Source organism: Liolophura sinensis, chromosome 13 (genome assembly GCF_032854445.1).
Source record: "Liolophura sinensis isolate JHLJ2023 chromosome 13, CUHK_Ljap_v2, whole genome shotgun sequence".
Lineage (NCBI taxonomy): Eukaryota > Metazoa > Mollusca > Polyplacophora > Chitonida > Chitonidae > Liolophura > Liolophura sinensis.
Genome location: NC_088307.1, coordinates 27723737 through 27739767, shown reverse-complemented (window position 1 = coordinate 27739767; position 16031 = coordinate 27723737). Strand labels below are relative to the sequence as shown.

General features: G+C 40.0%; 1 protein-coding gene across 1 annotated transcript; it reads left to right on the top strand.

The window, feature by feature from the left end:
* The first annotated feature begins 1365 nt into the window (after positions 1-1365).
* On the top strand, positions 1366-6131 carry LOC135480136 (uncharacterized). The gene is made up of 6 exons (XM_064759896.1): positions 1366-1524; positions 2487-2639; positions 2962-3108; positions 3918-4019; positions 4662-4797; positions 5761-6131. The coding sequence occupies exons 1-6, from the start codon at positions 1480-1482 to the stop codon at positions 5859-5861; spliced, it is 684 nt and encodes a 227-aa protein (XP_064615966.1). The 5' UTR covers positions 1366-1479; the 3' UTR covers positions 5862-6131.
* Positions 6132-16031: the final 9900 nt, after the last annotated feature.

Below are 16031 nucleotides of genomic sequence, written 5' to 3'. Positions count from 1 at the left end.
GGTGTTTCTGTCATACGACGGGATCGAGCTGGAGACAATCTAGCAGACATCTAAGATTTTACATCGGCTCGAGCTTAGTTTAAACTCGAAATTTAGAAATGTACTGATAAAAAATTCAAATTCATCTGATGTCTAGGCTGTTCCTTAAGTTGTTGTACCATATATGCAAACATTATTGGTTCCGCTGGCTAATTTAACATAACACAACTTTGCTCAACTTGTGTTTGTGTATAAATGGCTTGTTATATGAAATATACCCTGTATTGCTTAACGAGGAAATTAATTTATGTTGAATTTCATCGGAGTTACACTTACACCGTATAGACATAATCGACCATGTGCTTTTGTATATGTATATGTGTCCGCTCTCGCATACTGGACCATCAATCAAGGTCACAATTAACAAAGTTACAACATCACAAATAACGAAGTTACAACATCACAATTAACGAAGTTACAACGTCACAATCAACGAAGTTACAGAATCACAATTAATAAAGTTACAACATCACAATTAACGAAGTTACAGAATAACAAATAAGAAAGTTACAACATCACAATCAACAAAGTTACATCACAAAAAAAACAAATTTATATCACAAATAACCAAGTTGCAACTTCACAATTAACAAAGTTACAACATCACAATTAACAAAGTTACAACGAAGTTACAACATCACAAATAACAAAGTTAAAAGTCTCACCCACGGTATTAGGATGGTTTTGACCGTGTGCTGATAGAAGGGGTGGGTCTTGTGTACAATAAAATCATATATTATGAAATTAAATCAGACACATTTATATGTTTGTATTTGGCATTGTTTACCTACAGGAGGACGACCATCATTATGATGCTTGTAATTCTTTCTCTTTTGTGCGTCAATCTTGGGCACATTTCGTTTTTCCTCGCCTCATTTCCTGGGATAGGCCTACGTGATAACATGTCAAACATCAAGATCCGGGTCATTGTATGGCGAAATCTGTCGCCTGTGCAGACAGTAAACAGTGTAATGTGACACTAGCTTTGAAGGATGCGGGCTCAGGCGGTGCAGGCCCTAGTGAAAGAACGCTTTTTAACGCCTTCAGTTTACACAGTCTTTCCATTACAGCGGCTCAAGGAGCACGTCCTCGCCTTCTATGGTCTTACTAAGTTGATCAGTTCAGAAAACAGCTACTTTTCTCTTTTTTTAAGTGGACACATTTATGAATTAACATTTTACTGCAAATAAGCCGAAATTCGATATATGACTTCTCCGAGATCAGATCTTCCTCACTGGTCGGTGCTGAACCAATCGGAACCTACATCCTTGTTGACGCCATTTCTACTGGCTGATAAACAAAGGTTGAACTCAATTACACACAACATGAGGACTTGTATAAAAACGGAATGTGTTCTATTAGCCAGTTCTGCACCGATGTCCAACCTGCCTAAACTTCCTCTCAGCTAAATAAACCGGCAGCTACTTTATATTCGTCAACATGACCGGAACGAAAATGGCACAGGAGTCCGATTTCTGTAAATTGGTAAGTTTCCCTATTGGCGGTATAAGAGTCCGCGTGTTTGGTCCCTTTGTAGTGTTTTTTTGTAATGTAATTGTTTGTAAGTATGATAAAAACAAAGCATTTTGCGGCATTGTACTCTAGTGACATCTGATAAATTGGGATGTGTGAGTTGCTACCATTTCATCTTCTACTTGAACAGTTAGAATAAAACCTGAGCTAAGATCATATTCTTACAAATTTACCACGTTACAAATGTTTACAAAATGATGTCATCTGACTAGCTTATCTTACATGTATGTCAAATCAACATTGATGGTGTTGTATTCCACAACAGAAACATGTTTTTCAGAAACATGAAATGTTTTAATCTAAAATTATTTTACAGGCTGCAAACAATCAATACGTGGAGAGACTTTCTAAACTGTTGGCATTAACATTTATTTAGTTTTTTGTGTATATCATTTGAGTTTTAACTTAATGCTGTTGAACGCAATGTTTCATTTTCCATTTTCCCTCTTTTTGACATGAAGTTTTGCTTCCACGTCAGAGATGGTATCGCAACAATAGATATGCTGTAAAACTAGGCCTCAGTATACAACGCGTGGGAAGCACAGAGCGCATGTCATTGTAATGGCTTAGTTATTTATTTATTTGTTTGATGATTAAAAGGTTACTAAACAAAAAATTCACTTATGCGACGACGACCAGCAGTATGGTGGGAGGAAACCGGGCAGAATCCGGGGGAAATCTACAACCATCCACAAGCTGCTGTCAGACCTTCCCGCGTACGCCCGGAGAGGAAGGGATTGTTAATAATGGATTCCTGGATGTTATGTAGTTTGCAATAAGGTATACTTTTGGACTTTTTCTTAGGACTTAGTGTCAAATTTCCAACTCTCCATCCATGCAGTATTAAGTGCCAAAAGAAGAATATGACAAAATAAAACAAATAGTAAAGCACGAACAACATACTATTCTTCCAGACATATCCGGAAGGAGACCTACCCAGTAGAGGAGAGAGAAGGCGTCCAGTGCTTATAGCCGCGATTGCTTCACTCTCCACGGCACTGGTCCTTGGCTCCATCGTCTTTGGTGTCATATTCTACCTTCAACAAAACAAAGCAGAGAAACCCGAGGTAAGAAAACGATGTTGAATATTTTGTGTTCGTAAATGATGTTAATGTATAATTCCGGTGTATTTTTTTATCTACCTCGCAAATCAGTGTAATATTTTTGTGCTTTGCCTCAAACCAAACATTCATATATCAGCCGTTAACCAAAATGGACGTTCCAGTTCAAATATCGCAAGAAAACTTTCTATGGCGCTGTAAAGCAATATTTTCATAATTAGTTTCACAGAATTTGTAAATGAAGATTGAATTTAATGTTCTACTTAAAACGTAACAAAGTTGAAAAATGACGTTTAGAAATCGTTTTCATGAACTCCATATATCTCAGTGGATATCTTGGGTCCGTAATGCCGGAGATGTGGACATCCACGAGTCGGTTTTGATTAATGACAAAGAAAAAACGATTCTCATGGTGTCTGCGGAGGCTTACAGGATTCACGAGGAGAACTCTATGGCCCTTCACGACTTCAAACTTGTGAGTACCTGTATTAACATTCACCGCACACAGTATTCACCGCACACAATATTCACTGCACTGTGTTAGCCGCTTCATCAACGCTCCCGCTGGAAACAAGCGTTCAATACCATATTGGGGCATTTACCAGTTTTTAACATCTGCAATCGTCTGGTTCCATCTGGATTCAGTATATACTGTGTTTAGTGTCTTGCGTCTTTGGTATGGCCTTTCTCTGAGGCAGCACAAAAATGATATATCGGCTTAGTGTCCAGCTTCCTATAGCCACATACCTACATATACACTGATCAGGCAGGTTAAAATGTGAACATAACACTTGTCAGAGCTGCAGGCCATGCCCACAAGGGGTATATGAAATTTAAACCCTGCCAAGCTGAATTAATGCGCAGGCTGATCAGAAACCCTTTATCACATCGGGCGACGCCGTATAATGACTCAGCTAAAAGTTGAACAGTTATATCAATGACGCATGTATGGGATACATATGACTTTTTATAGTGAACAGAAAAGAATGTCATTTAACGTGAATAAGTAACGGGAGTCGGCCGATATAATAAGTAACGGAATGCATGTAACGGGAGCAGCTTGTTTGTGCTTATACTACCAGCAGCTTGTGGAAATTCCCTTTTAGCTCACTTGACAGAGCGCTGTAGTTCGGCTTCTGACACCCGAGTTCGAATCCTGGTGTGATTTACGTAAATAGTGAAATCCTTCAACCAGTACATATGTATAAAATATGACCTCTTACTTTCGGGGCCGTGTTTACGGCTTAGCTCTGATATAAGGCGGTGCGTTTTCTTTCCAACTAGGGTTACGTGGCGCTGAGAGACTTTGGAAGGGGCATGTGCTTAGTTACCCAGGTGAAAATCCCGGATTTCCGGTCCGTCAAGCAGATGTTGGAAGACAGACGAGTATGTCAGCCTATTGGTGACTATCTTCAGGGTCTATTTTGCCAAACATTGAGGACTAAGTATAGTATAATCGATTTATTTACTTCTGCAATGTTGCGTTGCGTGCAACAAATTTGGGTCTTCGTGGCCGAGGAGTTTAGCGTGCTAGCGCAGTTCAATGACTAAAAGCCTCTCACCAATGCGGTCGCTGTGAGTACAAGCCCAGCTCATGCTGGCTTCCTCTTAGGTCGTACGTGGAAAGGCCAATTCGTTTCCCCCCACCATAAGCTGGTCGCCGGCGTACAAGTGAGCACGACGTAAAACAGATGATAGTCAGAAAAAAATAACTCAACTTTGCTTTCTCTTAACAATAAACTTGTTGTTTTCTCGTAGTAGTGAATAGCTTAGGGTCAGAATACGTATTGTAAACTTTTAACACAAGATCACGCGAAATTGCAAATTGAGACAAATGAAAGACTACAGTAATAACGGCGATTAAAATGTGACTTATCTCTAATTAGCAAAGTGAGACATATTGTGATTTACAAACTTGTTATTGTGGCATGCTAAAAATTATTTTTTATTTTTCTTTTAATTTGAGTATACGCATAATCAACTAAGCAGTAGGAAGAGTCTTTACTACATGCATTTCATCTCTGTTAGGGCAAAACACTCGACCTTCAACCATTAAAGCAAGGTGAAGCACAGCTCCGCAATATGACGTCATCAGAATTGGGGCCCATTTTGAGCAAGTTTTGCGACGGAGTTCCAGCTCATTGGTTCGATGTCAAGGAGACAGGTGAGTCGTTTTCATAATTAACTGACTTTTGTACTTAGGTTCGTTCCACGATTTGTTGTGTGCTTCACGATCTCTGATTGCTTTTTCCAAAATATGTAAGAGTCTGTGCAACAGTTGCTGAAATGTTTACTCATCGTATTAACAGTCTCTGAAATGCTTCATGTAGTGTGGTAAAGTCATTCACGTCCCCTGTCATGTAATATACACATAAAACAGGTAGGTACCCGTAGGAAGAACAAAAAATATGCATCTAAAATATCTGTAGGCATATTGTGTAGATCTGTTTTCACTAGATTAAATGAATTCAAATAGTTTGATTGTCATTTGCTGGCAGCTACGTCACATAACATCTGCCCAGCTTATAATGATGAATAATTAACTTCCCGCTAACTTTACTCATAACGTAAATAACTAACTTTAGTTAACTTTTCGTTAACTTTACTTCTAAAATGTGTACTTGTACATGAAACTGAATCTGGCATGCATGTTTCAGAGCCAGAAAAAAGTCGGTGTGATGTTATTGTCGACTTGTACTTTACTGCACTTACTTCAGTGAAGAAATCTAACTAAACAGTAAAGGGTGTTTCAGATACAGCTTTAAATGTTTTTTCTACATAAGCTTTTTCTTTCCGTTAAGTTTCAAAAAGTTTCATATATAATTTTATGTACAGTTCAAAAAGTCAGTTACAGCAAGCACAATTGTTGCTTTTTTACTCAAACACCAATGAATCAATCCCAACTGATCTACACAATCAGTAAATCATGCAAGCAACCAGCCCTCCAACTAAACAACCCAGAAACTAATCCACAATCAATGGATTAATCAGTCGATGAACAAACCACCCAACAATCTAACCTACCAATTAACGAATGAATCAATCAACCAATCAATCAGTCAATCAATCAATAAATCTGTCAATTAACTAGTCTTTATCCCTACGTGTTTTCATTCTATCCTGGCAGCTGTTGAAAAGAGAGCAGTTGACCCGAGACAGCAGGGGCCTCCACGTCTGGACGAACCGATACTCGCGTGCCTACATATCCGATGTGAACTACCTTCGTGATCATGTAGCTCCATGTAACTCTGTTTTCTGAAGGGTTGTCAAATTTCAATACATCAGTTTATCACCAGAATAACAATAAAGTCAACATGACATGTAACCAGTTACATGAAAACATCTGGATTGAACATTTTTTTTGCTTAATTACTTAGTCATTATCTGGAGATCATTGTTCTGCAACTCACTACGACATTTTCCTATAGCAATTGATAATCAAAACAAGCGATCACGTGATATGAGAGTTTTCATTTATATAAACACCTGAAATAAGAATTTGTTATGCTCGTTTATTTAATTATTTATTCCTTTTCTGCAAACCTTTAGTTCTGCAAAACAAAAAATAACATCTTACTATGCTTGTACATGCTACAACCACCCCTCACCCCTCACCCACACCCAAAAAGTGTTTTACTACTGGATAAGGCATGTTATACTAATGATGTAAAACAATATCTCGTTTTATTTACGTCCTGATGTCTATACAGAATACCTCATAGGTTGGTGTTAGTCCAACACCAGTTTACGGTGCCAGTAACGTGTACAACATAAGAGGTTTACAGTTGTTATGCCAACTGTGTTACATACGGTGCCAATGGGCGAGTTCAACAGAATAGTTTACAGTTGTTAGGCTAGCCGTGTTTCATACCGCGATAATGGCGTGTACAACAGAATAGCTTATGGGTGTTATCGCAGTCGTATCACCTGCGGCACCAGGGAAATGGCTTATGCTGTGCATGAATAGTGCAGTAAACGGCTTCAGCTTCTATACGTGTACAGCATACGTTATTCTGGTTAAACCATGAATCGGTTAGAATATCATCCATAAGCTATTCTGTTCTTCACGTCACCGACGCTGTCTACTGCGCTAAACATGAGCAGCATAAGCTATTCTGTTGTTCACGTCACAGAAGCTATCTACTGCACTACACGTGTGCAGCATATACTGTTCTGTTGTTCACGTCACTGACGCTGTCTACTGCACTACACATGTGCAGCATATGCTGTTCTGTTGTTCACGCCACTGACGCTGTCTACTGCACTACACGTGTGCAGCATATGCTGTTCTGTTGTTCACGTCACTGACCCAGTCTACTGCACTATACATTTGCAGCTTAAGCTATTCTGTCGTGCTTTTGCCTGGTGCCACGTGTGACACGGCTGGGATAACACCTATAAGCAATTTTGTTGTACACGTCACCGAAGCTATCTACTGCACTACACATGTGCAGCATAAGTTATTCTGTTTTTCACTTTACCGAAGTTATCTACTGCACTACACATGTGCAGAATAAGCTATTCTGTTGTTCACGTCACTGACGCTGTCTACTGCACTACACATGTGCAGGATAAGCTATTCTGTTGTTCACGTCACCGAAACTATCTACTGCACTACACATGTGCAGCATAAGCTATTCTGTTGTTCACGTCACCGAAGCCGTCTACTGCGCTAAACATGTGCAGCATAAGCTATTCTGTTGTTCGCGTCACTGACCCAGTCTACTGCACTACACCTGTGCAGCATAAGCTATTCTGTCGTGCTTTTGCCTGGTGCCACGTGTGACACGGTTGGCATAACACCAATAAGTTATTCTGTTTTACACGTCACCGAAGCTATATACTGCCCTACACATGTGCAGATTAAGCTATTCTGTTGTTCACGTCACCGAAGCTATCTACTGCACTACACATGTGCAGCATAAGCTATTCTGTTGTTCACGTCACTGACCCAGTCTACCGCACTACACCTGTGTAGCATAAGCTATTCTGTCGTGCTTTTGCCTGGTGCCACGTGTGACACGGCTGGGATAACACCTATAAGCAATTTTGTTGTACACGTAACCGAAGCTATCTACTGCACTACACATGTGTAGCATAAGTTATTCTGTTGTTCACGTCACTGAAGTTATTTACTGCACTACACAGTGGCGGCATAAGCCATTCTGTTGTTCACGTCACTGACGCTGTCTAATGCACTACACATGTGCAGCATAAGCTATTCTGTTGTTCACGTCACCGAAGCCGTCTACTGCGCTAAACATGTGCAGCATAAGCTATTCTGTTGTTCACGTCACTGACCTAGTCTACTGCACTATAGCTGTGCAGCATAAGCTATTCTGTCGTGCTTTTGCCTGGTGCCACGTGTGACACGGTTGGCATAACACCAATAAGTTATTCTGTTGTACACGTCACCGAAGCTATCTACTGCCCTACACATGTGCAGAATAAGCTATTCTGTTGTTCACGTCACCGAAGCCGTCTACTGCGCTAAACATGTGCAGCATAAGCTATTCTGTTGTTCACGTCACTGACCCAGTCTACTGCACTACACCTGTGCAGCATAAGCTATTCTGTCGTGCTTTTGCCTGGTGCCACGTGTGACACGGCTGGGATAACACCTATAAGCAATTTTGTTGTACACGTCACCGAAGCTAGCTACTGCACTGCACATGTGCAGAATAAGTTATTCTGTTGTTCACGTTACCGAAGTTATTTACTGCACTACACAGTGGCGACATAAGCTATTCTGTTGTTCACGTCACTGACGCTGTCTACTGCACTACAGAAAGGGGGAAAGCATAAGCTATTCTGTTGTTCACGTCACCGAAAATATCTACTGCACTACACATGTGCAGAATAAGCTATTCTGTTGTTCACGTCACCGAAGCCGTCTACTGCGCTAAACATGTGCAGCATAAGCTATTCTGTTATTCACGTCACTGACCCAGTCTACTGCACTACACCTGTGCAGCATAAGCTATTCTGTCGTGCTTTTGCCTGGTGCCACGTGTGACACGGTTGGCATAACACCAATAAGTTATTCTGTTGTTCACGTCACCGAAGCTATCTACTGCACTACACATGTGCAGAATAAGCTATTCTGTTGTTCACGTCACCGAAGCTATCTACTGCACTACACATGTGCAGAATAAGCTATTCTGTTGTTCGCGTCACCGAAGCTATCTACTGCACTACACATGTGCAGCATAGGCCATTCTGTTGTTCACGTCACCGAAGCTATCTACTGCACTACACATGTGCAGCATAAGCTATTCTGTCGTGCTTTTGCCTGGTGCCACGTGTGACACGGTTGGCATAACACCAATAAGTTATTCTGTTTTACATGTCACCGAAACTATCTACTGCACTACACATGTGCAGCATAAGCTATTCTGTTGTTTACGTCACCGAAGCTATCTACTGCACTACACATGTGCAGCATAAGCTATTCTGTCGTGCTTTTGCCTGGTGCCACGTGTGACACGGTTGGGATAACACCTATAAGCAATTTTGTTGTACACGTAACTGAACCTGTCTTCCTTACTATACACATACAGCATAGAATGCCATGTTTACTGGTTGTATAAACATTCTCTAAAATGGTTCATGTAGTGATGTAAAATCATTCACCTTCCCCGTTATGTAATATACATATAAAACAGGTAAGTATCCTTAGAAAGATCAACAAATCTCCATCTAAAATGCTTGTACATTTAGGCATATTGTGTTATATTATTTTCACTGGATTTAATAAGTCAAACATTTTGATGACGTGCGGATAATTAACTTTTCGTTAACTTTATCTACAAAATGTGTCCCTGTTCATGCAAAAGGCAACTGAATGTGACGTTCGCGTTTCAGAAACAGAGAAAAGTCGGTGTGTTTTTTTTGCCGATATGCTGTATCAGTATAGTCCATTACACCCACCTTTCAACCAAAATATTTGCTTGCGTTTACTTCAGTGAAGAATTTTAGCAAATTAAGCTAAAAATTGTTCATGTACAGTGTAAATGTTTTTCTACAGAAGTCTTCCAGATTATGTGAACCGGAAACGCATGCACATTGGCAGCTACTTGAAAAGAGACGCACACGGCAGGGCGTTGTAGATGAATGAAAGAAATTATCAAACACGTCAGATATTTGGCACTGCGTAACCATGTAACTAATATTACGGTAACCGCCAGTAAGTACTTTAGCCATCTGAACCAGCGGGCACCAACTACATGCAACAAAATGAAACATTTTTAGCGCTATTTCAGTTGCTTGTTGATGAGCCTTGCTTCACTGCTTGCATTCTTTCATTCTACAGCCCTTGTAAATGTGGAATAATTTTTCATTCATTGTATTTTTGTGAGATTCTGAGCATATAATTATCAATTTACTGTTACGTTTTGATAGCCTTTTTTTCGGGATAACTTTTCTGGATTATTCGCGGTTTAGGGTAGGTTAGAAGTATTTACCTTTTAATCGTAACTTAACACATGAGTCGAGGGTTCAAATCCGGCCTTGTTACAAATAAAAAATGAATTGTTACAAATAAATTTCCCCGCCTTCAGTGCTTGACACGTGGGGCCTTGTAGGGTGACAATAAGCGGTGGTCTGAGTGGTCTAACGATTCAGCATGATCACATATATCCCAACAATATGAAATGCATCTAAAACTGTTGTAAAATATTGCTGAACAAGAATTGTTATGAATGCAGTGGCACCTGGGAATTTCCGGTACACAGAACTGGCTAGGGGGATCCGTCAAGAAAAGTTGCTCAGATTGGACCTAGTATGTAAATAGTTCTTAATAATGACGTTTAGGTGAGTGCTCTTTATTTTTATTCTTTCGGTAGGGTTATGTTGCCCTGAGAGAATTGAAAAGGAACCTTTGTTTCGTGACTAAGGTTTCAGATCCGGATTTTGAAGCCGTTAAGAATACCGTCGAAGCGAGACAGGTTAGTGTTTAACATATCTACGTAGTCTTAAAATATGAGAAAACGAAAAACTAAGGTAAACTTCAGATGAAAGAATGGGAAAAGCGATCAAGAATATTTCACTTATAGGACGGTAGCCAGCTTTACTGTGGGAGGAAACCGGGCAGAGCCTGGGTGAAACTCACAACCATCCGCAGGTTGCTGTAAGATCTTCCCACGAACGGAGGGAGAGGAAAACAGCATGAGCTGGACTTGAACTCACAGCGACCACATTGGTTCCTGGGTAATTACGTTGCAGTGATATGTAAATATGATCATCGATATTTCCTCATTTGTTCTTTAAGGAGAGAAAGACATTTCAAAGGCATACACCAAAAGGTGGTCCCAAATATCAACCATAAAAATATTATTTTCAAAAGCACTTTTGCCCATAAAAAGTTGAACAAATATTTAAGATTATATTTACGAATAGTTTTTCACACTTTTTGATCATTTTTTTCTTCTCCTTTAGACTCAGCATCTGGTACATATACATTGTAATTGTTTGTTTTCAATAATTGTTTTTTTTTTTTAACAAAGAAGAGTCTTTGTATAACTCTTAGTTACTCCAGTTCAGTAAAAGCCCTGGTATTAGGCCTGGTGACCAATCTCACATGTTTCGATGCATAGTATACAGATAATACCGATACATTACTGCAAATTCCTGGCTCAGTCACTGAGTGTGTTATAATGATTTTCCATGAAATTAATGAAAGTAAACAACCGACTGTATCAGACAATTAGCCTAACATATTATTGTGGACACCTTGTTTAAAGCCATATATAGGTTAAAGTCCGCTTTTTCGTTTTGTGTAGGTTGATATCGATTTCTCTCTAAAATGGTTGTGAAATATGATTTTTGTTTTAAGGGACGAGATCTTGATCCACAGAAAGTGGAACTCGCCAGACTCAGGCCTGGGAATATGACGTCATCAGAGTTAGGCCCCACACTGAGCCAATTCTGCGCAGGCGTGCCTGCTGTCTGGTTTGATCTCACCGATGGCACAGGTTAGCATATGACACAATTTTAATCTTAAAGCGTTTAAGTGATATTATAATTAAGATCGATACTTCAGCGAGAAAGATGTCGGCAGTTGACATTCCTACTTGTGATAACTTTTGAATTTACATGGGAGGGAAAAAGCTAATGAAAACTGTTATTTAACCGAGTATTTCTCTTTTATAAGTATTTAGGAAAATGATCAATATATTATTAAAACGATTTTGTGATATTCTATGCCTGGTAGCGTTATCGAAGCCTCCCACCTAAAGGCTGTGGCCATTTTGACAATGGTCTACACTACCTTTACGGGCCATCTATTGCCTAGACAGTTCGCGCTTATAGACTGTGGCCTTTGATAATGCTCTACGCTGCCGTTATGGCACACCTGTTGGCTAATGAGGTCGCGCTTATAGGCTGTGGCCTTCATTAGTGACCTAGGCTGCTGTTATGTGTTATCTATTGGCCAGTGACGTCATTCTTTTTTTTTCCACCACAGGAATAGCAAAGAGGAATGCTCTATCCTATGTGAGACTCAGCTGCATATATAGTGAGGTATGTGTACCTATGATGGACCTGGGGGAGAAGGTTCAGCACGAAGCAGTCACAAAGCGCCTGGGTGATATTTACGCCAACTGATCCAGGCAAAGATCCTTTGGAAAAATAAGTGTATAACAAGAACAATGTTGCATCGTATATTAAATCGAATATTATGTCAAGAGCATCATGGCTTTTTAGTCAAGGGTCCCAATTTAGACAGCCTTCGATATCACGTATGTCCATGTATGTGTCTTTGGCTGTACAACTCACACAGGGATTTGAACCCGGATATCCTGAACCGCAATCTTTCAGCCTTCAATTATCCAGGTTTTGTTTTTTTTATGCTTCCTATAGCACAGACCTGACCATCACCATTTAGACAGAATGTAGCCTCTTGAGACACAGTCAATAAAAAATAATAAAAGTGAATAAATGAGAACACTTATGGACAGTTCAGTTTTACTCTTTGTCCAGACCGCTAAAAATCTGCTCCTGGTTAATAGGCCTAAATCTTTACATGGGCAACTGGCTGCGATCGGGTAGTAAAAGGGCTTGTAATTCAGTCTGAGGGGCCTCTGTGGTTCAGTTGGTTAGCGCGCTGGCGCAGCGTAATGACCCAGGAGCCTCTCACCAATGCGGTCGCTGTGAGTTCAAGTCCAGCTCATGCTGGCTTACACTTCGAACGTAAGTGAGAAGGTCTTGGCTCAACCTGCTGATTGTCGTGGGTTTCCCCCGGGCTCTGTCCGGTTTCCTCCCACCATAATGCTGGCCGCCCTTGTATAAGTGAAATATTCTTGGGTATGGCGTAAGCCACCACTGAAATAAATAATTAAATATATTCAGTCGGCAGTATACACGAGGTGCGGGTTCAACTCCGGCCTGGGCCAGGGAGTTTGTAGGTTACCCCGCTCTCGCTTTTCGTGCTACATAATTGGCAATAAGCTGTAGCCGACACTCGTGTTGCCGTTTGCACAGTCCAACGGTCGTTGACGACGACTTGTCTTGCACCGATATGATGAGCATATATGTATGTAAGAAGTGGCAAAGTTGCCAGTGAAATGTCAGTAACTTCCACAACTTTGTTGGTTTCCTCCATCAAAGCATTAACCACCATCATACAATTGAAACATTCTTGAGTACAGGGTTAAGCAGGGATCAATGCAAAATAAAGCCAGAGCTATTCACAGAGAGTTCGTCATTAACTTGCCCAAGGTGTTTACCACGGGCACAGCGTGGAATTGAACACCCAGGAAAATGACCACCCTCGTGTAAGGAGACATTCTGGAACATAGCTTTTAAGAAATAAATATATCTTGATACCGATCTTGTCCTGACGCAAAATCGATAAGCTAGAAACAATGCTGAAGACTTTAGACTAGGCTAGCGCGCTAACCAAATGAGCCACGGAGGCCCCTAGGCTAAAGACAATGCTGGGCTTAACTGCTAATAAACGTACACGAACAAACAGGCCACAGTTGACCACACTGGGCCATATGTTGGGCTGGTTTTTAGATAAAAATATTTCTATGATGATAATATATATATATATATATATATATATATATATATATATATATATATATATACACAGACATGTGGAGTATGATGTATTGATCAAAAAGCACACTTCATCACATGTTTAGTCACCTGTCTCACGTACCAAAAGGCGCACTCCCCCACATATAAAGTCACCTGCCTCACGCAGCAAAAGGCACACTACACCACATATAAAGTCAGCTGCCTAACGCACCAATAGGCACACTACACCACATGTAAAGTCATCTGCCTCACGCAGCAGAGGGCACACTACACCAAATATAAAGTCAGCTGCCTCAAGCACCAAAAGGCACACCACACCACATATAAAGTCACCTGCATCACGCATCGAAAGGCACACTACACTACATACAAAATCATCTGCCTCACGCAGCAAAGGGCACACTACACCACATATAAAGTCATCTGCCTCACGCACCAATAGGCACACTACACCACATATAAAGTCAGCTGCCTCACGCAGCAAAGGGCACTCTACACCACATATAAAGTCACACCACATATAAAGTCACCTGTCTTGCACACCAAACGGCGGTTTTACTGCATACCCATCCCTTGAAAAGATATGACAAACATAATCTTCTTGTATAGGGTATCTACACAACTTAAGATGACTGTTTGTAGATAAGCTCTACAAACAAAGCGCTCAGAGAACAACGGTGCCTCGCCGGATCAAGCAGTTCGCAATACGTTATAATGTTCAGATGATGTGATACGCTCAATTACCGACATATATACCCAAATAAAGTAAAGTAATACTATTATCATACACATATATAAGTCTGGAATTAAGTAGTGCTAAAAACTAGCAATTAAATCAACAAAAACAGGCCAATATTGATATACTGTAACAGATGGGAATGTTTATTGGATGCATAAAGGTTACAGAGGAAACACTTTGTCTGTTATAGAGTGGTAAATCGTTGCGGTGAAAAAAGATTGAATTGTGGGCAGTGGTCCTTTAAATTCAAATAGTAAATTCTCAATCCGTGTACTATGGGTTGCATTTGCTACCCTGTGAACGGCCGAGCAAATGCTCAGCTATCGTAATGAAAAAAAATACTTCCGCCTGGAAACATCGAGCACCTCGCTGAGTGATCTTTTATATGCAAATAGCTACGCACCATTGGGTAGAAGCATCCACAAAAAAATCGATTGCATTATGATAGAAACCTTGGTAATCTCGATATTTATATTCCTATGTACTTTGTGATAGAAAATATGCACACGCGGCTTCATAAATCATTAGCATCGTTTGTAAGTATTATCGCCTTACTGAAAATATGACATATAATAGTGCAAATACTGCTGTGAGGAGAATAAAAGGTCTTCCAGGGGAAGGAATAGACGTGAGCTTTCAGTCCGCTCGAATGCCGAGTTACATTGCCCGATTCTGCAAATTCAACATTTCAAATACCATGATGAAATGACGACATTAATGCTTTTCCTCGAGGCTAAAATTACATTGCGTTACAAATTAAACGAAATGATTTAACATTCGATTGAAAACACTGGTGTATTTTTTGGACATGGTATCGTAGACAATTGTGAGAGGACAGAACATATGTTGTCCCTATGACGTATAGTATATGCACAGACAGTGATTGAACCGTTCAGGGGAAGTAACTCTAAACCGATTGTTTACGCCTCTAGATTTATTCACCCTGACTAGCCATCACAAAAACAGGCATGTCATTTTCGATAATTTTTCTGTTTCATTGTCCGGTCATGTCTGGTGCACAGTAACACAGTAAATAACGGGATATGTGTTTTCACTTTAGTCCGTGCCATAAATATTGTATAACCCTTAATTTTAATAGACACCAGGGTTGACGTCATCGCTCCAGCAAGCTATGTCCGGAGCCATTGCTGATGAAGTGGAGTTATATTGTAGAACGTCTTTTGATGATTCTTGTGTCAAGTTTAAGTCATGAGTAATGGAGATTTTCAGATGATGTAAGTTTAAAGACCGAGCTATCTACTTGCTTTTTCACATGTCCCGCAGGTTAATTGCGCAAAGCCTAAATGTTGAATAGAACAATCATAACTTGCTGTTTTGATGGAAATGAATTTTTTTTAAACAATGCAAAGCAATCTCTATTGGCAGAGTAGTAATATTTCTTAAACACAGCATTTATTATGGAATAAATAAAACTCATACCTCCAAAATGTCATGTAGTAAAAATCTACGGAAGCCCGAATACGCCATACTGATATTATCTAAATGCCGTATATAGTTTTTGAAAACTAGTAACGATGTTGGATTAGTATGGAAGAACCCATAACAGTAAAGGAGAAGAGAAAACTCAAATCCTTGTGCATCTATGGAAGCACATA

What these genes read in the sequence shown, in the direction of transcription:
- LOC135480136 (XM_064759896.1), top strand. Translation starts at nt 1,480, where the DNA reads ATGACCGGAACGAAAATGGCACAGGAGTCCGATTTCTGTAAATTG. An exon ending in AGTCCGATTTCTGTAAATTG is followed by an intron (nt 1,525 to 2,486) that starts GTAAGTTTCCCT and finishes CTATTCTTCCAG; the next exon opens with ACATATCCGGAAGGAGACCT. An exon ending in ACAAAGCAGAGAAACCCGAG is followed by an intron (nt 2,640 to 2,961) that starts GTAAGAAAACGA and finishes CATATATCTCAG; the next exon opens with TGGATATCTTGGGTCCGTAA.